We start from the raw sequence: 23,722 nt of genomic DNA, 5'->3' as shown, positions 1-23,722 counted from the left end.
GCAGCATGTCCCCATCAATGAGTTCGAAAGCATCGTTGATGCGAGCTAGCAGTTCTGGCACGTTTCTTGGTAGACGAGGTTTAAACACTGAATCTTTCACATAACCCCACAGAAAGAAATCGCATGGGGTTAAGTCGGGAGAGCGTGGAGGCCATGACATGAATTGTTGATCGTGATCTCCACCACGACCGATCCATCGGTTTTCCAATCTCCTGTTTAGGAAATGCCGAACATCATGATGGAAGTGGGGTGGAGCACCATCCTGTTGAAAGATGAAGTCGGCGCTATCGGTCTCCAGTTGTGGCATGAGCCAATTTTCCAGCATGTCCAGATACACGTGTCCTGTAACGTTTTTTTCGCAGAAAACACGTTAACTTTTGGTGAATTGCGTATTTGCTGCACGAATGCGTGAGGATTCTCTACCGCCCAGATTCACATATTGTGTCTGTTCACTTCACCATTAATAAAAAATGTTGCTTCATCACTGAAAACAAGTTTCGCACTGAACGCATCCTCTTCCATGAGCTGTTGGAACCGCGCCGAAAATTCAAAGCGTTTGACTTTGTCATCGGGTGTCAGGGCTTGTAGCAATTGTAAACAGTAAGGCTTCTGCTTTAGCCTTTTCCGTAAGATTTTCCAAACCGTCGGCTGTGGTACGTTTAGCTCCCTGCTTGCTTTATTCGTCGACTTCCGCGGGCTACGCGTGAAACTTGCCCGCACGCGTTCAACCGTTTCTTCGCTCACTGCAGGCCGACCCGTTGATTTCCGCTTACAGAGGCATCCAGAAGCTTTAAACTGCGCATACCATCGCCGAATGGAGTTAGCAGTTGGTGGATCTTCGTTGAACTTCGTCCTGAGGTGTCGTTGCACTGTTCTGACTGACTGATGTGAGTGCATTTCAAGCACGACATACGCTTTCTCGGCTCCTGTCGCCATTTTGTCTCACTGCGCTCTCGAGCGCTCTGGCGGCAGAAACCTGAAGTGCGGCTTCAGCCGAACAAAACTTTATGAGTTTTTCTACGTATCTGTAGTGTGTCGTGACCGATTGTCAATGAATGGAGCTACAGTGAATTTATGAAATCGCTTCAATCATTTGTAATAGCCCTGTAGATGGCGGTAGTATCGGGTACACATGGTAGAAAAGGTTTCATTTGTACCCAGATGATCCCTGTGAAACGATTGCCGACATGATTATGGCCGCACAACGGGAATTAATTAACTTTAAACGCAGAATAGTAGTTGCAGCTAGACGCATGGGACCTTCTATTTCGGAAATCGTTAGAGAATTCAATGTTCCGACATCCATAGCTACAAGAGTGTGCCGAGAATACCACATTTCAAACACTACTTCTCACCACGGACAACGCAATGGCCGGCAGCCTTCACTTAGAACCGAGAACAGTGGCATTTATGTAGAGGTGTCAGTGCTAACAGACAAGCAACACCGCGTGAAATAACCGCTGAAATCAATGTGGCACGTACGACGAACGTATTCGTTAGGCCAGCGTGCAGAAATTTGTTGTTAATGGGTTATGCCAGCTGGCGACCGCGAGAGTGTCTTTGCCAGCAGCACGACATTGCCTGCAGTGCTTCACCTAGGTTCGTGACCATATTGGTTGGATATGGAAGGCTGGAGCACCGTGGCTTGGGTAGGTGAGGCCAGATTTTAGTTGGTAAGAGCTGATGGCGGCTTACGAGAGTCGCACAGACTCCACAAAGCCGCGGGCCCAAATTCTCAACAAGGCACTGTGCAGTCTGGTGGAGGCTCCTTAATGATGTGGGCCGTGTTTACGTGGGTCACTGACCCGAAATGGTTAGGGTCGGCCACTTGGAGACCATATGCAGCTGTTCATATTCTTAAACAACGACGAAATTCTTATGGACGACAACGTGTCATGTGACCAGGCCCGGCGATTTGTTTGGAGACCATTCTGGGCAATTCGAGCGAATGATTTAGCCTCGCAGATCGACGGAGATTAATCGCATCGAACGTTTATGGGACACCTACATCTACATCTACATACATACGCCGCAATCCACCATACGGTGCGTTGTGGAGGGTACCTCGTACCACATCTAGCATCTTCTCTCCCTGTTCCACTCCAAAACAGAACTAGAGAAAAATGACTGCCTATATGCCTCTGTACGAGCCCTAATCTCTCCCTGTGGTCTTTCCGCCACATGTAAGTTGGTGGCAGTAAAATTGTACTGCAGTCAGCTTCAAATGCTGGTTCTCTAAATTTCCTCAGTAGCGATTCACGAAAAGAACGCCTCCATTCCTCCAGACACTCCCACCCGAGTTCCTGAAGCATTTCCGTAACGCTCCCGTGATGATCAAACCTACCAGTAACAAATACAGCAGCCCGCCTCTGAATTGCTTCTACACTCCTGGAAATGGAAAAAAGAACACATTGACACCGGTGTGTCAGACCCACCATACTTGCTCCGGACACTGCGAGAGGGCTGTACAAGCAATGATCACACGCACGGCACAGCGGACACACCAGGAACCGCAGTGTTGGCCGTCGAATGGCGCTAGCTGCGCAGCATTTGTGCACCGCCGAAGTCAGTGTCAGCCAGTTTGCCGTGGCATACGGAGCTCCATCGCAGTCTTTAACACTGGTAGCATGCCGCGACAGCGTGGACGTGAACCGTATGTGCAGTTGACGGACTTTGAGCGAGGGCGTATAGTGGGCATGCGGGAGGCCGGGTGGACGTACCGCCGAATTGCTCAACACGTGGGGCGTGAGGTCTCCACAGTACATCGATGTTGTCGCCAGTGGTCGGCGGAAGGTGCACGTGCCCGTCGACCTGGGACCGGACCGCAGCGACGCACGGATGCACGCCAAAACCGTAGGATTCTACGCAGTGCCGTAGGGGACCGCACCGCCACTTCCCAGCAAATTAGGGACACTGTTGCTCCTGGGGTATCGGCGAGGACCATTCGCAACCGTCTCCATGAAGCTGGGCTACGGTCCCGCACACCGTTAGGCCGTCTTCCGCTCACGCCCCAACATCGTGCAGCCCGCCTCCAGTGGTGTCGCGACAGGTGTGAATGGAGGGACGAATGGAGACGTGTCGTCTTCAGCGATGAGAGTCGCTTCTGCCTTGGTGCCAATGATGGTCGTATGCGTGTTTGGCGCCGTGCAGGTGAGCGCCACAATCAGGACTGCATACGACCGAGGCACACAGGGCCAACACCCGGCATCATGGTGTGGGGAGCGATCTCCTACACTGGCCGTACACCACTGGTGATCGTCGAGGGGACACTGAATAGTGCACGGTACATCCAAACCGTCATCGAACCCATCGTTCTACCATTCCTAGACCGGCAAGGGAACTTGCTGTTCCAACAGGACAATGCACGTCTGCATGTATCCCGTGCCACCCAACGTGCTCTAGAAGGTGTAAGTCAACTACCCTGGCCAGCAAGATCTCCGGATCTGTCCCCCATTGAACATGTTTGGGACTGGATGAAGCGTCGTTTCACGCGGTCTGCACGTCCAGCACGAACGCTGGTCCAACTGAGGCGCCAGGTGGAAATGGCATGGCAAGCCGTTCCACAGGACTACATCCAGCATCTCTACGATCGTCTCCATGGGAGAATAGCAGCCTGCATTGCTGCGAAAGGTGGATATACACTGTACTAGTGCCGACATTGTGCATGCTCTGTTGCCTGTGTCTATGTGCCTGTGGTTCTGTCAGTGTGATCATGTGATGTATCTGACCCCAGGAATGTGTCAATAAAGTTTCCCCTTCGTGGGACAATGAATTCACGGTGTTCTTATTTCAATTTCCAGGAGTGTATGTCCTCCCTCAATCCGACCTGATAGGGATCCCAAACGCTCGAGCAGTACTCAACAATAGGTCGTAATGGTGTTTTATAAGCGATCTCCTTTACAGATGAGCCACATCTTTCCAAAATTCTACCAATGAACCAAAGATGACTATCTGCCTTCCCCACAACTGCCATTACATGCTAGTCCCACTTCATATCGCTCTGCAATGTTACGCCCAAATATTTAATCGACGCTACACTACTAATGGAGTATTCAAACATTACGGGATTCTTTTTCCTATTCATCTGCATTAATTTACATTTATCTATATTTAGAGTTAGCTGTCATTCTTTACACCAATCACAAATCCTGTCCAAGTCATCTTGTATCCTCCTACAGTCACGCAATGACGACACCTTCCCGTACACCACAGCATCATCAGCAAACAGCCACACATTGCTATCCACCCTATCCAAAACATCACTTATGTAGATAGAAAACAACAGCGGATCTGTCACACTTCCCTGGGGCACTCCAGATGAAACCCTTACCTCCGATGAACAGTCACCATCGAGGACAACGTACTGGGTTCTATTATTTAAGTCTTCGAGCCACTCACATAGTTGGGAACCAATCCCATATGCTCGTACCTTAGTTAGGAGTCTGCAGTGGGGCACCAAGTCAAACGCTTTCCGGAAGTCATGGAATATGGCATCCGTCTGATACCCTTCATCTATGGTTCGCAAGATATCATGTGAAAAAAGGGCGAGTTGCGTTTCGCAGGAGTGATGCTTTCTAAAGCCGTGCTGATGCATGGACAGCAACTTCTCTGTCTCAAGGAAATTCATTATATTCGAAATGAGAATATGTTCGAGAATCCTGCAACAAACCGATGTTAACCCATTAAGTCCCAAATTAATTTTTTTTAAATGGGATTTTTTATTTCTTAATTGTATAGTGTATGAACCACAATAAGTACAAAAATAGCCAAAAAATATTTACACATGCTGATGTAATGGCCGTCCTCGAAATAGAACACTGGGATCTAACAATATCGTATACCATAATAAACTGTATTCTAGTCTCAACTATTTATTTCTTGTGAAATGGTACAATCCACTTCACACACAGTGCTACGCGGCATTTAACACAATATGTTTTTGGTTTCCCGTTGCATTTAGCTCTTACACATCTTCTTTGCGTGCTTCTACCAATTCCATCAAACCTGATGTCTGGTATCACTCTCAACTGACTTGATGGGTATTCCACTGGACGTCCAATATTCGGTCTTCCAGTGTCCAATTTCAGGTATGTAACTGTAACAGCACGTCTGAAATCCAGTAAATCCTGCGCATTTTTCCCATGTACTAGTCTGTAGAAGAGTCAGGCATTTACGAGGGCCATTTCCAGCAAACATGTAATAGGACCCAGTACCATTTTTTCCCTCTAATTACCGTCGCATATTTTCCTACTAACCAGTCATGGTGGTCAACACCTCCCATGTACGCGTTATACGACTTCGAAACGGCAGTTTGTTACACTTGTGTCTTCTTACTTGCGTGTCTACTGTACCACGTAGCTGCTCGCAAAAGTTCAACTTGGTCAAATTTGTATCAATTGTAACGCAACTGTTGTCGTGCCATCGAACAAATAAGACTTCACCATTCCTGTCGAACTGGTAGTCACAGTTTCCTCGAACTGTCTTTTTCAGTTCGTTGCTGCTCGGTAGTGGACAGTCGCCGACTCGATTCTCTCTGACAGTCCCAGTTGCTCGAAAACCAAAATTTCTCAGATGAATCAGAAGATCTCTACTAGTGAAGAAATTGTCAAAGTACACACAATGATTCTCGGGTTTTTCAATGCAGTCCAACATGTTTAGGACTACTCTTGATCCCAATAGTAGGTCATCACTTGCAGTATCTTCTGGATCCTTTCCACAGTATAAATCAAATTTGAAACAGCAGCCACTTACTCCACAAAGAGACCACAACTTATAGCCAAATCTAATAGGCTTGCTTCGGATAAACTGTCCATCTGGAAATGTATTATTTACTAATGGGTAAGATATTCATAAATACATAATCCACTGTAAATTTCAAAGTAACTTCATACCTGTAATTTATATATAAAAGAGGGGGCGTTACATACCTCAGCAACAAAATCTGGTAAAATTACCACGTTCTAAAAAGGAAATACATCAGCAGTAGCAGAGTTTCATATTGGAACGTGCAGCAATACAAATAACTGAAATGATAACTAGTCCCAGTGTCCTATTTCGAGTACACCAAATTTTATAACAATGGAAAACAATGAACATAACTCCAATTGAGCTAACCATGCAAGTAGTTTAAAAGACACATTGTTGATTATAAATAAATCACAAAAAGATATTTGCCACATATTTCAAATATTACTAAATTGTCGATAAAGTAAATACCTGTAATAACGAAAAGTGTGCCTTAGTATTCAATAATCAATTAATGGTAGGATTTATTGCTTTTAATTTCCTCTAAGCATACATTTGTTATAAAAAGCATCAACAAATGACATAGGACAGTAATAGATGCAAATTAATGATTTATTGTGTATTTATAAATAAATATGTGCTCTATCCTGAAAATAGGACACTGGTACTTAATGGGTTAAGGATACTGGTCTGTAATATTGAGGATCCGTCCTTCTACCCTTCTTATATACAGGCGTCACCTGCGCTTTTTTTCCAGTTGCTCGGGACATTACGTTGGGGAAGAGATACGTGATAAATGCAAGCTAAGTAAGGAGCCAATGCAGTAGAGTACTCTCTGTAAAACCGAATTGAATCCCATCAGGACCTGGTGATTTATTTATTTTCAACCCATTCAGTTGCATCACAAGCGCAGGGATGTCTGTTACTATGTCCTCCATGCGGGAATCTGTACGAGACTTAAACGGCGGTATGATTGTACGATCCTCCTGCGTAAAAGATATCTCAAACGCTAAATTTAAAATTTCATCTTTCGTTTTGCTGTCTTCCGTTGCCAGGACATACTGATCAGTGAGTGACTGGATGGAAGCCTTCGACCCGCTTACCGATTTTACATAAGACCAGAATTTCTTTGGGTTTACAGCAAGATCTTTTGCTAAGGTATGACGGTGGTAGTGGTTGTATCTTTTGCGCATCGCTCTTCTTACAGCAGCACGATTGTCTACTAACTTCTTCCTGTCCTCATTCTCCCGATCTTTCTTGTACCGCGAGTGCAACTGTCTTTGCTTCCTGAGCATTCTCCAATTTGCGCTGTTAAACCACGGTCAGTCATTTCCGTCCGTAACGCACTTTCTCGGCACATACTTCTCCAATGCGTGGTTTACAATGCCGAGGTCTGTACGTGCATAAAATCCTGCACGCAACAATTTGGCAATTAGGACGGGTGTGGGGGCAGCATAGCTCATTATTCCTGCGGGGGATTTCCGACGACTTGTTGAGTCCATGCCACGTCGAGTTGCTGCTCTACGTCGCTCAGAAGGAGGTCAGACACGATATTATGAGGTGTCCTATGACTTTTGTCTCGTCAGTGTACACCATTGTTCTGTAAACAGAGTCTGTTGTTGCCACGTGATGACGAATAGGCGTAGTCCTGTTGTCAATGGTTTCTTCCTAACAGTAGCCGCAAACTCGAGGAGGAAAAAAAATCCTCCTTCGAGGGCAGATTCAATAAATTTAAAATTAGAAGGAAGGTCAGCGTTGGCCCTAATTTTGATGATCTGTTAGCAGCAAAATCGATTTTCGTTCACATGATGATCAACTTCAGTGCTAGAAGTAAAAATTTTCATTTTTTTTTTAAATTTCGATTCCCTCGAAAGGGGGCGGTCTGCCAGCAGCTTGGTACGCAGCTCTTCAGCCTACAGAATTTTTGAAACATAAGAAGAAGATAAGAAACAAGAAAAGCAGGCGAAAAAACGGTGACTTAAATTGTGAAACGGCGGAAAATTGTGGAAACTTGAAACATCAAACAAGGGTTGGAGATGCTAACAAAATACACAGGAAACAGAGAGGTAAAATAGTAGACAGACAATTAAAAAACACCGCGACAGACTGGCTTCTGTTCGCAAGAGATATAAAAATCACACCCAGCGACAGTATGATTTCTGTTCGCAACACTTTTGAAAGGACGCACAGCACTTAACACTCACTGGAAATACTGCACTAAAAAGATGGCACAAAGATGACACACCACAGCCAAGGGCACATTGGGGGGGGGGGGGCACCTGGACAGATGAGGGGAAAAAAGGGGGGAGGAGAGGGAAAACGAAGGGGTGGGGGCAGGGCAGAAACGAGAGGGAGTGGGGAAAGGCAGATGAGGGAAATGCAAAAGGACTCGGGGAGAGAAGGGAGGCAGAGAGAGGGTACGCAGTGAAAAAAAATATCAGGATGGAAGGGGGAGGAGGGAGCCCAGTAAAAGGACAGAGGAAGGGAGGGGGAGGTGAGGATCAGAGTTAATAGGAGGGAGGGATAAATGGAGGGAGAGAGGGCATCATCTGGGAGGGGGAATCGACGGAAGCCACCTTGGGAAAGGAGATGAAGGATGTAGAGATGGAGGGTAGGAGGGGTGGGACAGAGGGCGGGGGTTGGAGAGGAGCAACCAAGTGATGAAGGCGGTGGGAGGTGTAGAGTATGCGGATATGTTCGAGGAATAGGAGCAGATGGGGGAAAGGAATCAGGTCGTAGAGGATCCGCATGGGGGAAAAAATGTTCACATAGCAATGAGTGAATAAGAAACAAAAGACCACAAATACATCTAACAAACTGTTGGTAAGAACATACCTCTAGCGTACAAATTAAAGCTCGTACGCATTGGTGTCTAGTTATTAGCAGTAACAGAAGCTATGGAACGATCACAATAACTGAAGCCGCTGTTTACATTCACCTATACAGCAGACCTCGGTGTGACAGGGCTTGGAACGCCCTCTATGTGACATGTGTGACGTGAAGACTTAACATTACTTTGTCTGGCGAGAGATTACCACAAAATACCAAATGTGCACTTGCAAATAATTTACTGAATATTTTAAATTTAAAATTGTACATTAAAAACGCATAGCAAAATGGAAGGAGGAAATGCACATCTTGCCAACATGCACTGGCATGTTATTTTCAAAACAACTTAAAAAAAACATGCAAGAATAAAAATCAACAGGTGAATTATATGGTGTCAGATTACAGGACTAGTAAAGAAGAAAAATATACAAGTAACATGACATCAAATATAACAGAATTTGTTATAGCACAGTGACCGCCATCTGGCGTGGGAAGTCAGTTCTTAATTTACGTAAAATATTACGTTGAAACCAAGAAGTCAAATACATAAATAGTGGTAATTGTACAATATATGTCACGATTTAATAGGTCAAAATGTCATGAAACACGTTATGCTTTATAAAAAAATGTTTAGGGTGCAGACCAACAATTTTTTATCGTATTTAACGACATGATGATACACACATCCCATTGGTCCTGTTGGGACATGTTAACACATTACAACTATTTCTGAGGCTTAATTACAAAAAAATCATCGTAATTATGAAAATCAGAATGATATAAAAGCACATTGTGGATGCAGAGATCGTTTAGCGCACTCATGAGGAAGAACTACTGTTACAAATTGCAAAGAATTCGTGATGTGTTGGCTAGAGGCACAAGTGTACGAAATACGGCCAACGCTGACCTTCCTTCTAATTTCATTTATCATATGATCTTTGTGCACGCAGCACTCTATGGAGTCGCCAGTCAATCAATAAATTTAGTTAGTCAGGTAACGAATACTGCACCATCAGACAGACTTTTGCCATGCCACCCGTTAGAGGAATCACAAAAGTAAGTACGTCGCAAGGAGATTGCTGCTCCCCGCTCAATCGAAGGTACAGTGACGCAAAAAATAATCGCAGTACCAAAATGGAGTTGTGCAGCATAAACGAAAGTTGGCAGGCGTGCTTCTACAGCTGGAGGATGTTGTCTATCCAGATTTTGCGCCAGCTGCATAAGACTGGCGCCAGTAGCGCCACTACGAGGATGCAAATGAGGTTTGCTTTAAATACCAGCTGTAACGATCGTGAGCGCTAGTTATCTTTGAGATTGGGCGATGTGAGTTGATGTCAGTCAAGAATGTCTTTCAGGCGAGAAAGACGCCATTATCAACGTCCCGCTGAGCTGGACGAGGTCGTGTATTAGGGATACGAGAAGAGGCATGTGGCTTCTGCGACATTGCAGAAAGACATCTACATCTACATACGTACTCCGCAATCCACCTTACGGTGCGTGGCGGAGGGTACCTCATACCACAACTAGCATCTTCTCTCCCTGTTCCACTCCAAAACAGAACGAGGGAAAAATGGCAGCCTATATGCCTCTGTACGAGCCCTAATCTCTCTTGTCTTGTCTTTGTGGTCTTTCCGCGAATTGTAAGTTGGCGGCAGTAAAATTGTACTGCAGTCAGCCTCAAATGCTGGTTTTCTAAATTTCCTCAGTAGCGATTCACGAAAAGAACGCCTCCTTTGCTCCAGAGACTCCCACCCGAGTTCCTGAAACATTTCCGTACCACTCGCGTGATGATCAAACCTACCAGTAACAAATCTAGCAGCCCGCCTCTGAATTGCGTCTATATCCTCCCTCAATCCGACCTGATAGGGATCCCAAACGCTCGAGCAGTACTCAACAATAAGTTGTAATGGTGTTTTATAAGCGGTCTCCTTTACAGATGAAGCACATCTTCCCAAAATTCTACCAATGAACCGAAGACGACTATCCGCCTTCTCCAGAACTGCCATTACATGCTTGTCCCACTTCATATCGCTCTGCAATGTTGCGCCCAAATATTTAATCGACGTGACTGTGTTAAGCGCTACACTACTAATGGAGTATTCAAACATTACGTGATTCTTTTATCTATTCATTTGCATTAATTTACATTTATCTATATTTAGAGTTAGCTGCCATTCTTTGCACCAATCACAAATCCTGTCCATGTCATCTTGTATCCTCCTACAGTCACTCAATGACGACACCTTCCCGTACACCACAGCATCATCAGCAAACAGCCGCACATTGCTATCCACCCTGTCCAAAATATCATTTATGTAGATAGAAAACGACAGCGGTCCTACCACACTTCCATGGGGCACTCCAGATGATACCCTCACCTACGATGAGCACTCAGCATCCAGGACTTGGGAAGGAATGTAGCCTCTGTACATCACTGCTAGAGGCGGTGGTCACTATAATGCACGGTCGGACGGCCTCGTGGCTCTATCGACAGGGAAGACCATCCGTGTTAGGCGTATCTTTGAGTCGCGTCGTACTGCATCTGCAGCAGGAGTTTGAGCAGCAGTTGGCACTAGAGTAACACAATGGTTACAAATCGCTTGCTTCAAGGAGAGCTCCGAGCCATCTGGCTTATAGCGTGCATTCCACTGACCCCAAACCACCGCCATCTGCGACTTCAGTGATGTCAAGCGAGAGGTCACAGGAAGGCAGGTTGGAGGTCTGTTGTGTTTTCTGATGAAAGCTGGTTTTGCCTCGGTGCCAGTGATGGCTATGTGCTGGTAAGAAGGACACCACTTGATGGCCTGGAACCAGCCTGTTTGAGTGCTAGACGCACTGGTCCGTCACCTGGAGTTATGGTCTGGGGTGCGGTTTCATAGGACAGCAGGAACACCTTCGTGCTTATCCCACGCACCCTGACTGGCGATTGCACCTGCTGTGCAGCCATTCATAAACAGGATTCCAACGGGTGTCTTCCAACAGGATAACGCTCGCTCACAAACCGCTGTTGTAACGCAACATGCTACGCAGAGAGCTGATATGTTGCCTTGGCCTGCTCGATCACCAGATCTGTCTCCAGCCGAGCGCTTAAGGGACATCATCGGACAACTCCAGCGTCATCCAGAAACAGCTTCAACCGTCCCTGTACTGACAGACCAAGTGCAACGGCAATGGAACTCCATCTCACAAACCGATATTCGGAACCTGTAAACACAATGGACGCACGTTTACATGCTTGCATTCTACATTGCGGCGGTTGTTAATATACCAACACTCCACATTAGCATTGGCTTATCTCGCGCGTACTTTAACCTGTGATAATGCAATGTTAAACTCTAAAATATGTTACGTAGACAAGTATACTACTGGCCATTAAAACTGCTACACCACGAAGATGACGTGCTACAGATGCGAAATTTAACCGACGGGAAGAACATGCTGTGATATTCAAATGATTAGCTTTTCAGAGCATTCACACAAGGTTGGCGTCAGTGGCAACACCTACAACGTGCTTACATGAGGAAAGTTTCCAACTAATTTCTCACACACAAAGAGCAGTTGACCGGCGTTGCCTGGTGAAACGTTGTTGTGATGCCTCGTGTAAGGAGGAGAAATGCGTACCATCACGTTTCCGACTTTGATAAAGGTCGGATTGTAGCCTAAAATCGGTGGGTTCAGGAGGGTAAAACGGAACGCCGTGCTGGATCCCAACGGCCTCGTATCACTAGCAGTCGAGATGACAGGCATCTTATCCACATGGCTGTAACGGATCGTGCACTCACGTCTCGATCCCTCAGTCGACAGATGGGGACGTTTGCAAGACAACAACCATCTGCAGCAGCATGGACTATCAGCTCGGAGACCATGGCTGCGGTTACCCTTAACGTTGCATCACAGGCAGGAGCGCCTGCGATGGTGTACTCAACGACGATCCTAGGTGCAAACGTCATTTTTTCGGATGAATCCAGGTTCTGTTTACAGCATCATGATGGTTGCATCCGTGTTTGGCGACATCGCGGTGAACGCACACGGGAAGTGTGTATTCGTCATCGCCATACTGGCGTATCACCCGACGTGATGGCATGGGGTGCCATTGGTTACACGTCTCGGTCACCTCTTGTTCGCATTGACGGCACTTTGAACAGCGGACGTTACATTTCAGATGTGTTGCGACCCGTGGCTCTACCCTTCATTCGATCCCTGCGAAACCCTACATTTCAGCAGGATAATGCACGATCGCATGTTGAAGGTCTTGTACGGGCCATACCGGATACAGAAAATGTTCGACTGCTCCCTGATCAGCACATTCTCCAGATCTGTCACAAATTGAAAACGTCTAGTCAATGGTGTCCGAGCAACTGGCTCGTCACAATACGCCAGTCACTACTCTTGATGAACTGTGGTATCGTGTTGAGGCTGCATGGTCAGCTGTACCTGTACACGCTATCCAAACTCTGTTTGACTCAATGCCCAGGCGTATCAAGGCCGTTAATAGGGCCACAGGTCGTTGTTCTGGGTACTGATTTCTCAGGATCTCTGCACCCAAACTGCGTGAAAATTTAATCACATGTAAGTTGTAGTATAATATATTTGTGCAATGAATACCTGTTTATCATCTGCATTTCTTCTTGGTGTAGCAATTTTAATGACCAGTAGTGTATATTCCCAAAATTTTAATCCTCTACATTATTTACTTCTTGGTGCTGCGACTTTTGAATCCGTCAGTGTATATGAGCCGTGGCAATGGCGGGCTACTTGCCAGGTAGCTCTGCTGAGTAGTGCGGACGCGAAGCGTGCAGTTGGCAGATAGAAAGTATCAGAGTGGAGGTGACTCACCGAGCATGGCGAACGAGTCTGTTGTGTCGGAGCGTCGCTGCGCCGTGGCGTCCCCGTGGCGCACAGTGATTCCGGCGGCCAGTCCGAAGGCGGCGCCGAACATGTGCACGTACAGGGAACCGCCCGCGTCCGCCGCCTGTGGACAGACAGGCAGAGGCCTCTGGCGACTTGCTGCACCACACTGTACTGTGACAGAGGTTTCCATTACACTCCTCTCTTCGAGCAACGTAAGGTATTGTCTATTGAAACCGGGACCTAGACGCGATGGGGAGGCTTCGACCCGCCGTAGCCCTCACTGGTTCACAACCCCACCACAGGCTACAGCAGTCCACCCACCCCACCGCCGCCCCACACCGAACCCAAGGTTACTGTGCGCGGTTCGGCCCCCAGTCTCCCCCCTCCCCTCTCCCCTGTGAACGTCTCATACCAGATGAGTATAACCCCAAATGTTTGCGTGGTAGAGTAATTACGGTGTATGCATATGTGTAAACAGTGTTTGTGCAGCAATTTCCGACATAGTGTAACTCAGGCAGAATAAGGGGAACCCGTCCGCATTCGCCAAGGGAGATGGAAACCCATCTTGTATTGTATGTTAACCGGAGACCTAGAAACGAAAGAGAGGCTCCATCCCTGCCACAGCCGCAGTGGTCCACAACCCCATGACGACTACCGCAGTCCACTTCACCCCTCCGCCTCCCCACACCGAACCCAGGGTTATTGTGCGGTTCAGCCCCCGATGGACCCCCCAAGGAACGTTTCACACCAGACAAGTGTAACCCCTATGTTTGCGTGGTAGAGTAATGGTGGTGTACACGTACGTGGAGAACTTGTTTGCGCAGCAATCGCCGATATAGTGTAACTGATGCGGGCAGGCAAACCCACGTTAAAAACCATCCGCAGACTGGCCGGTTCACCGGACCTTTTTCACCGGACCTTGATATAAATCCGCCAGGCGGATTCATGCCGGGGACCAGGCGCTCCTTCCCGCCTGGAAAGCCATGCGTTAGACCGCACGGCCAACCGGGCGGGCAAACCCACCTTAAAGCCATCCACAAACTGGCTGGCATACCGGACCTCAACACTAATCCGCCACACGGATTTGTGCTGGGGCCCGGTATGCCTTCTCGCCGGGGAAGCAGAGCATTAGACCATGCTGCTAGCCAGGCGAGTACTTTGCTGATGTAAATTCACAAAGTTTTCATGTTGATGCTAGGTAAAATAACATCTTCGACATTTGTAATGTGTGTGGTCAATGTGATGCTTGAATCGGAACATAAAGAATAGCTACTAAATGTTCCACACATACTACTGGGTGATCAAAAGTCAGTATAAATTTCAAAACTGAATAAATCACGGGATAATGTAGATAGAGAGGTACAAATTGACACACATGCTTGGTATGACATGGGGTTTTAATAGTACCAAAAAAATACAAAAGTTCAAAAAGTGTCCGACAGACGGCGCTTCATCTGATCAGAATAGCAATAATTAGCATAACAAAGTAAGACAAAGCATAGATGATATTCTTTACAGAAAATGCTCAATATGTCCACAATCATTCCTCAACAATAGCTGTAGTTGAGGAATAATGTTGTGAACAATACTGTGAAGCATGTCTGGAGTTATGGTGAGGCAATGGCGTCGGATGTTGTCTTTCAGCATCCCTAGAGATGTCGGTCGGTCGATCACGATACACTTGCAACTTCAGGTAACCCTAAAGCAGGGCTTCACAACATACGTGCTCGCGGAGCAAGCTGTGAGCAACAAGGCACGAGCACGGAGCAGCGCGAGCACGCTACCCCCACTACCGGACCAGAGCGGAGAGTGGGGAGAGTCACGTGGGGCACACAACAGCTGCCGCCAGTCAATGTAAATCCGCGGCCACCTGCAGGGATATCACTCACGAATTATTACTGTGACAAATGAAACAAATAAAGGAGAATGTACACATGCCACATAATTTTATTAGCTTAGTGTATGCCTCTACATTCGTATTAATTTGTGAACTGTTATACAATAAAAGGTGTCACTGAAGTGTGGGATTCTCGGTTATCTTGTACTTTCTGCCCTTTACAATTGCATCTACGTTCGGAGTAATTGTTCTTTTGCATTGTAGGCGCAGCGTGCAGTTTTAATTTCGATCAGACAATGCGTTTCTCAGGTGCGTCTTGTTACATTTCATTGCAGAGAACAGCTGTTCACAAACATACGTGGAACCGAACATTTATATAATTGTAGCCGCCAGTTTGTGCAAACGAGGAAGTCTATCCTGAGGGAAGTGTCTGTAGAATTCCAAAATGTTTTTCTTGTTCTGAAATTTGTCTCTGTATTCTCTATCACACTGCAGGTCAATAATTTCTAGTTGCAGCTCAGGACGAATCTCTTCAATATTCGCCGAATATGGAGAAGAGAACAGTTCAAAATCACTGTCTAGTGCTGTCAGATCTTGAAAGCATTGATCAAATTCTTCCTTAAGGGCAACTAAACTATGTGAATAACGTTCACAGTCTTTGTGAACATCTTGCATGGATAATAATTTAGGAAAATGAGCTAGATTTCCTGTTTCCAGCTGACTCACCCAAAGTGTCAATTTCATTTTAAAAGCTCGTATTCGATCTATGAAATGAGTAATTAGCAGATCTTTACCTTGTAGTGAAATGTTCAAAGCATTCAGATGGCTAGTTAAATCTGCTAAGAACGCGAGATCACATTTCCATGAAGGCTCCTTCAATTCAGGAACACACATGTTATTTATTTCCATGAAGATATTTATCTTATCTAATAGGCAAAAAAATCGATTTAATAATTCGCCACGACTAAGCCAGCGGACCTCGCTGTATTAAGGCAGGCTACTATACTGGCCTTTTAGATCCTCAAGAAAGCTTTTAAATTGCCTGTGTTGTAGCCCATTCTTCCTTATATAATTGGTTGTACGAACAACAACACTCATCACATTTTTTAGAGCGATACTCTTTGCACATAATTTTTCCTTGTGGATCACACAGCGAACGCCCCTTATTTCATTCGGCACGGTCAGTTTTTGCATTTTCTCCTTCAACAGCGCAACGAAACCTGATTTTTTCCCTGTCATCGCTGGCGCACCGTCTGTAGACACTGAAACTAACGAATTCCACGACAATCCTATATTTTCAACACTTTCTTCAACACTACTTAAAATATCACCTCCAGTTGTAGTGTTCTTCATGGCTACTACATCGAGGAGCTCCTCCCTCACCTGAAGATCTCTATTAACACCTCTAATAAATATGGCAAGCTGTACTGTTCCAGTGATATCAACACTTTCGTCCAGAGCTATCGAATAAGCCATAAAATCTTTACAGATATTTGCAAGCTGGCTCTGGACGTCGTCTGCCATGTCCTGTATGCGACACATAATGGTCATGTTAGATAATGGCACAATCCGAAACTGTTCAACTTGAGATGGACACAAATGTTCCGCTGCAACTAACAAACATTCTTTTATTAAATCGCCATCAGTGAAGGGGCGCACGGCTTTTGCTAAAAGCAAAGCAATTTTGTAACTCACTCTGAGAGCTGCCTCGGTTGATTTTTCTTCGTCGTCCAGGTCTTCTTCGAATAGCTTCCTTTTAAGTTTAATAACTTCCTGTGCACGATCTGGTCCATCACATTTTCCACTTCCGTGGTCTTTCCCGTGGTACGACATATAATGTCGCTGCAAATTAAATTTCCTAAAAGAATTCAGCGTTTTGTGACATGCTAAACATTTTGCAACACCGTCTTTTTCTGTAAACCGATACAATTCCCCCCAATTGGGGTTGAACTGCGAAAGCATGGTTGGGGTTACACAACGGCGACTTGACATGATTCTTAACCAGTGAAGTGACGGATATCTGAGCTGATCGTAGTACTTTAGTACTTTAAACGTTACACAGTCGGCGCTTCAATAGGCACGCTGCGGCCCTGTTCAAGCGTGCGCGCGCATTTCCCCTCCCCCCCCTCCCTCCCCACTCCGCGACCTTGCACCTGCTCGCGAGCACGTGCCTGAGCAGACGCGAGTACCCGCGCTCAAAACCGGCCAGTTGTTAAGCCCTGCCCCAAAGCCAATAATCGCACGGACTGAGATCTGGGGACCTGGCAGGCCAAGCATGACGAAAGTGGAGGCTGAGCACACGATCATCACCAAACGACGCGCGCAAGAGGTCTTTCGCGCGCCACCTGTCGGACATTTTGTGACCCTTTTTTTTTTGTTCTAATAAAACTCCATGTCATTCCAAGCATGTGTGTCAATTTTTACCTCTCTATCTACATTACTCCGTGGTTTATTAAGTTTTCAAATTTATACTGACTTTTTGATCACGCTGTATATACCAACACCTCATGATCCTGGTTGTCATTTTCATTAAGTGTGTTCTGTGGCTTGACGTTCAAATTAAACGGCCTCCTCACTTCAGACATGAAATCTGCTTGTTTTTTGTTTTTGTTTTTTTTTTTTTTTTAAGTTGCACATAAATTGCTTTGCCAACCGTAGATTGAGCAGTGTAGAGCAACAAAATTATACCTTGTGCTTTGAGTCCTTATGGAAATGAATATCACAAAAATCTATGAGTACCTGTAGTGAATGTTCATAATATATACAATTTCGTCCTACAACACGAATAAAGACGTCAGCAGCATGAAATATGAGCTATAAGGTCCAGTCAAACGAAAACAGGGCAGATTGGGGAAAGTAGGTAATCTCTTCATTTTCAATAAAGGGCGATCAAAAAATTTCCGTTCCAAGGCCGTACAGTCCAGAATCGGTGTGCTAATCAGTCAAAATCGTCGTGAATATTGAAGCAATTACCCCACCACGTTGAAGATACCCATTTGATGAAACACCGTGTCCTGCTGAGTTGATGAACTTGACAGGAATCGTCAGCCTTCCACGGCCTTTTTTAAGGGATCGAAGGCATTATAATCGCATAGCGAGAGATCAGCGCTAAAGGAAGCATGCTCTAAAGTTTCTCATTTGAGTTGGTGTAGCTTCTGCGTTAATACATTTGCGATATGGGAACGTGCGTTATTATGAAACAGTAGCATCCCTTGTAGCACCGTACCATAATGGATGTCTTCAGGTGTTTGAACTTCGGAGGCCCAGAAAATAATAACAGTGCGCGGGTTCTCTTTTGACGCATTTGGTATTGTTTGCGTTACTTCAGGTTACGGCAGTCAGTGCACACCAGACCTCGACACTAATCCGTCGGGCGGATTCGTGCCGGGTACAGGCGCGCCTCGCCAGTCGGGAAGCGCGTTAGACCGCAAGGCGAGCCGGGCGGCCGTAACGTAAGGTAAATACAGTACCTCATCCAAAGTAGCCGGACACCCCTATGATATGCGGAACTGATTACCAGATGTCACGATGGGCTTACCCGCCAGTATACAAGGAGGTGGGATGGTGAATACTCAGTATTGTAGAACACTCAGTATAATGTCGTTTATTGAAACTAAACTACACTTCAACAATCACTATATCCACACAAAAACAAATAACTTGTAGCATCAGTGAAGTCCATCGGAGCTGGTCCTAGCTCGGCGAGGAACTGGCTGTACTGCTGCTGCAGTGGCCGTATAAAGATGGCGGAGGCCGGCGGAGTACTCCAACTTTCGCTGTATCTATAAGGTGACCTCTGCAGAAAAAGGTTCGCATTAGTCTCTAGCAAGTTATGTTTGTTTTGAAGAATTGTTTTCCTCTTGGTTGCGCCTGCAAGTGCTTGTGTATGTTATACGGTACACAGGGGTGTCTTGAGTGTAGTCTGCCTGGCAGGGGCCGTCTGTGGCAGACGTGACATGGGAAGTGGGGAATGGTGTTGTCAGCAGAGAAGCAGTGGACTTGTCGTTGCACTTCACCGGACAAGAGGAGGCCACGACGTTGGGATCACGGATTTACTTTAAACTTTTGACCCCTTTAGTAGGCCATTAACACAACAAAATGTGCAAGTGGTAAGGCTCACTACTCTGGCAATTTCGGGAAAATCGTAAGAGAAGTTTTACACGTCTATTAAGTAAGTGATGTATCTGTGCGTAGATGCCAGACTTTACAGTTCATGGTGGTCAGGTGGTAGTCCACTGTGCATTGTACCTTACTGTGAATGGGAAGGAAGTATGCCAGTCACACGTTCACAGAATTCACCTCGCAGACACCCTGTTGTGTGTCGACTGTGATGTTACGGACACAGACCAGCATCCTCTGGTGTGCAGATCGGCAAGATGCGTTATCGGTGAGACAGATGTTGTCCCTGTTCAAATAACTTACGGGTTTGCTGCCGGGTGACGTCGTCGAACACCGCCGATATTTCGACAGGAGCACACGCTGCCATTCTCAAGGCAAGGTCGATCAAAGGAAACGTATCGGTTCTTCGTGTGAATCACATTTTCCCTGCACTAGGTCGTTCGTCGTCTTCACAAACGCCGTCATGGAGGTGAACGGCGGCTCTAAAGGTGCATCGCACCATGGACACAGGCTGATGGGGGCAGTATTATGCTATGGGAGAAATTCTCCTGCGTTTGCGTGGGGCCTGTGGTTGTCATCGACGACACGTTGAAAGCTGCAAACCACCTGCATCCCTTCATGCTTGATGTCTTCCTCGACGGCGATGTCGTCTTCAGCAGTATAAGTGTCCGCGTCTCGGAGCCAGAACGATGTTAAAGTGGTTTTAGGAGCATTATAGTGAAGTCACGTTGATGCCTCGGCGAGCAAATCCGCCTGATGTAAATCCTACTGAACCCATCTGGCACCATCACCACGTACTAAAATCAACAGCCCGTTATTTCCGCGAATTACATGACCTGTACGTACACATCTGATGCCACATACCTTTAAAAACCTACCAAGAAACTGTCGGATGCCTGACGCGCAGAGTCAGTGATGTATTTCGTTACAAAGACGAACAAACAAGCTGTTAAGATGGTCATAATGTTTTGGCTCATGAATGTACATACATTGGGGAATAAACGCGCATGCATCAGAGATAACACTGTTGGTAACATGGCTGATAACAGGCAAGGAGATTAGAGCAAGGGTGAGATGGCGTCATCTATGCCGAGCATAGACAGCCAATCCAAATTCGTCCGCCATCTTGCTGAGTCTTAGAAGTCTGTTTCTGCGTTAAAGCCCTGTGTTAAAAATGTCGCCTTAGCGTCAATGCGTGCAATTGACAGTCAGCTCTGAGTATGGAATTTGAAGCAGCATACTTTCGTGAACGAATACTCATCGTCACACAGTTGAAAACTTAATTTTCGTGTAACAAGAGCGTCAGTCATAAATAAAATTTTACGCCTTTAAGAGTAAAATATTTCAAGCGCGGTCAGTGAACCCACAGTGCTAAGGAAGTATTTGGTTGATTATTAAGGACACGTATGTTGGAATGCTAGGAAGTCAAGACTTACAACAATATTTCCTTCGAGAGGTCAGACGTGAAATGAGAGGTTACCATGTGTTGCTGAGCTGCAAATTCTCGTCTCAATTGAGAAGGTTGCCTGCTACTTGCAATTTCCATAGCTTCTTGACCACTGACTCCCAGTAGGATGAGGCTGTACTCAGTATCTTAACATTCCCGTAATCCAGCCACTATAGACTTTTTGACCTGTATATCGCTGATCTTCAATGAGACGTTATTTTACAGTAAGCCTACATATTGTTTGTCCTATGTAACTTTCACTACACTCACAAGGAGTGTAGTACACTGAAGAGCCAAAGAAACTGGTGCACCTGCCTAATAATATCGTGTAGGGCCCCCGCGACAATGCAGAGGTGCCGCAACACGACGTGGCATGGACTCGACTAATGTCTCAAGTAGTGCTGGAGGGAATTGACACCATGCATCTTACAGGGCTGTCCACAAATCCGTAAGAATACGAGGGCGTGGAGGTCTCTTCTGAACAGCACGTTGCAAGCCATCCCACGTATGCTCAATAGTGTTCATGTCTGTGGAGTTTGGTGGCCAGCTGAAGTGTTCAAACTGAGAAGAATCTTCCTGAACTCACTCTGTAGCAAGTCTGGACGTGTGGCGTGTCGCATTGTCCTGCTGGAATTGCCCAAGTCCGTCGGAATGCACAATGAACACGAATGGATGCAGGTGATCAGACAGGATGCTTACGTATGTTTCACCTGTCAGAGTCGTATCTAGACGTGTCGGGGGTCTCGCATCACCCCAACTGCACACGCCCCACAACATTACAGAGCCTCCACCAGCTTGAACAGTTCCCTGTTGACAAGCAGGGTCCATGGATTCATGAGGGTGTCTCATACCCGTACACTCCATCAGCTTCATACAGTTTGAAAAGAAACTCATCCCACCAAGCGACATGTTTCCAGACATCAACAGTCCAATGTTGATGGGCCCAAGCGAGGCGTAAAGCTTTGTGTCGTGCTGTTATCAAGGGTACATAAGTGGGCCTTCGGCTCCAAACGCAGTTATTGATGAATGGTTCGCACGCTGACACTATTTGATGACCCACTGAAATCTGCAGCAATTTGCGGAAGGGTTGCAATTCCGTCACGCTGAACGGTTCTCTTCATTCGTCATTAGTCCCATTCTTCCACGATCTTTTTCCGGCAGCAGCAATGTCGTAGATTTGATGTTTTACCGGATTCCTGATATTCATGGTACATTCGTGAAATGGTCGTACCGTAAAATCCCCACCTCAGCGCTACCTCGGATATGCTTTGCCCCGTTACTCGTGCGCCGACTATAACACCACGTTCAGACTCACCTATATCTCGATGACCTGCCACTGTAGCAGCAGTAACCTATCTAACAACTGCACCAGACACTTGTTGTCTCACATAGGCGCTGCCGCCTGCAGCGCCGTATTCTGCCTGTTTACATCTCCATGTATCTGAATACGCATACCTATACCAGCTTGTTTGGCGCTTCAGTGTGTCTCAGCGCTGTACTAGCCCATTTGCTTGATACCACTCAGCGCAATCAGCGTTTCGAAATTCAGAATCTTTTATGAAATAAAAGGGGCGTTCAGTAGGTAATGCAACAAATTTTTTTCTCGGCTAATTTCTCTTGAAAAACATCGGAATTTGTTGTTGGACATCGTCGAGTATTTTCGCTTCAATCTCAATAGTATCATGAAGTTCCGGTCGATGGCGTCGCTTTACGTAGTGTTAAAAATGGCGTCTTTAACGGAGGCGCGTTCCAGACAGAGAGCTGTCACAGAGTTCCTTTTGGCACAAGAGCAGAGCAGCGGAGATATTCAGAGGCGCTTGCAGAATGTCTAGCGAGGTCTGGCAGTGAACAAACGCAGGGTCAGTTGTTGACTGTGGAGTCTGACGTCACCGCGAGTAGATCACGGAAACCTGTCCGATCTCTAGCGTACCAGCCAGCCGGCAGCACACAGTTTCCACTCCTGCAGTGTCGGAACGTGTGGACACTCTCATTCGAGGTGATCAACGGGTCACAGTCAGACACCTCGCTGCTCAGCTGGACTCTTCTGTTGGTAGCGCTAACACTCTCGTCCACCGTCGGGATGCTCACAGTTGTGCGCCCGCTGGGTTCCTCTCTGTTTAACAGAAGACCGTGGAGAGCTACGACGGACCATCTGCACCCAACTGTCACGCGCTACGAGGCTGATCGTGACAACTTTTGCCGTACATCGTCACAGATGATGCAACTAAGGTTCATGACTTCGAACCGGAGACAAAACGGCAATCCATTAAGTCGTGCCTCACTATATCTTCTCCGAAAAAAAAAAGTTCGCGTACCATCACGTTTCCGACTTTGATGAAGGTCGGATTCTAGCCTATCGCGATTGCGGTTTATCGTATCGCGACATCACTGCTCGCGTTGGTCGAGATTCAATGACTGTTAGCGGAATATGGAATCGGTGGGTTCAGGAGGGTAATACGTGTTGTGTCTAGACCAGACAGCCTAGACACAATGAGACGAAGCCGAAAGGCACGCGCTAAGCTAAAGCAGGATGGCGTGAGGTCTGAAACAGGATACGTAATGAATGCTATAAAGAAAAGTACGTAGCTTCTGGAATACTTAACTTTAATCCATCCTTTTGGTACATCTGGAGATTGGGGCGATACAAGTGAGACTCTTTAGATACATGCAATGTTACTAATGGCGCCTTGCTAGGTCGTAGCCATTGACTTAGCTGAAGGCTATTCTAACTATCTGCTCTGCAAATGAGCAAGGCTTCGTCAGTGTGCATCGCCAGCTACGTCGTCTGTACAACTGGGGCGAGTGCTAGTCCGTCTCTCGAGACCTGCCTTGTGGTGGCGCTAGGTCTGCGATCACACAGTGGCGACACGCGGGTCCGACATGTACTAAAGCTA

The 23,722-nt window shown here is 46.4% G+C and overlaps 1 protein-coding gene across 1 annotated transcript in view; it reads right to left on the bottom strand.

Moving 5' to 3' along the window:
- LOC126424596 (ammonium transporter Rh type A-like) overlaps positions 1 to 23,722 on the bottom strand; it is a 188,116-nt gene that overhangs the window by 50,287 nt on the left and 114,107 nt on the right. The window contains exon 4 of the mRNA XM_050087336.1: positions 13,411 to 13,546. Coding sequence (XP_049943293.1) covers positions 13,411 to 13,546 — 136 coding nt within the window. The remainder of the gene's footprint in view (positions 1 to 13,410; positions 13,547 to 23,722) is intronic.

Source organism: Schistocerca serialis, chromosome 10 (assembly GCF_023864345.2).
Source record: "Schistocerca serialis cubense isolate TAMUIC-IGC-003099 chromosome 10, iqSchSeri2.2, whole genome shotgun sequence".
Lineage (NCBI taxonomy): Eukaryota > Metazoa > Arthropoda > Insecta > Orthoptera > Acrididae > Schistocerca > Schistocerca serialis.
The sequence above is the reverse complement of the archived record's forward strand: the minus strand, read 5'-3'. Positions and strand labels throughout refer to the sequence as shown.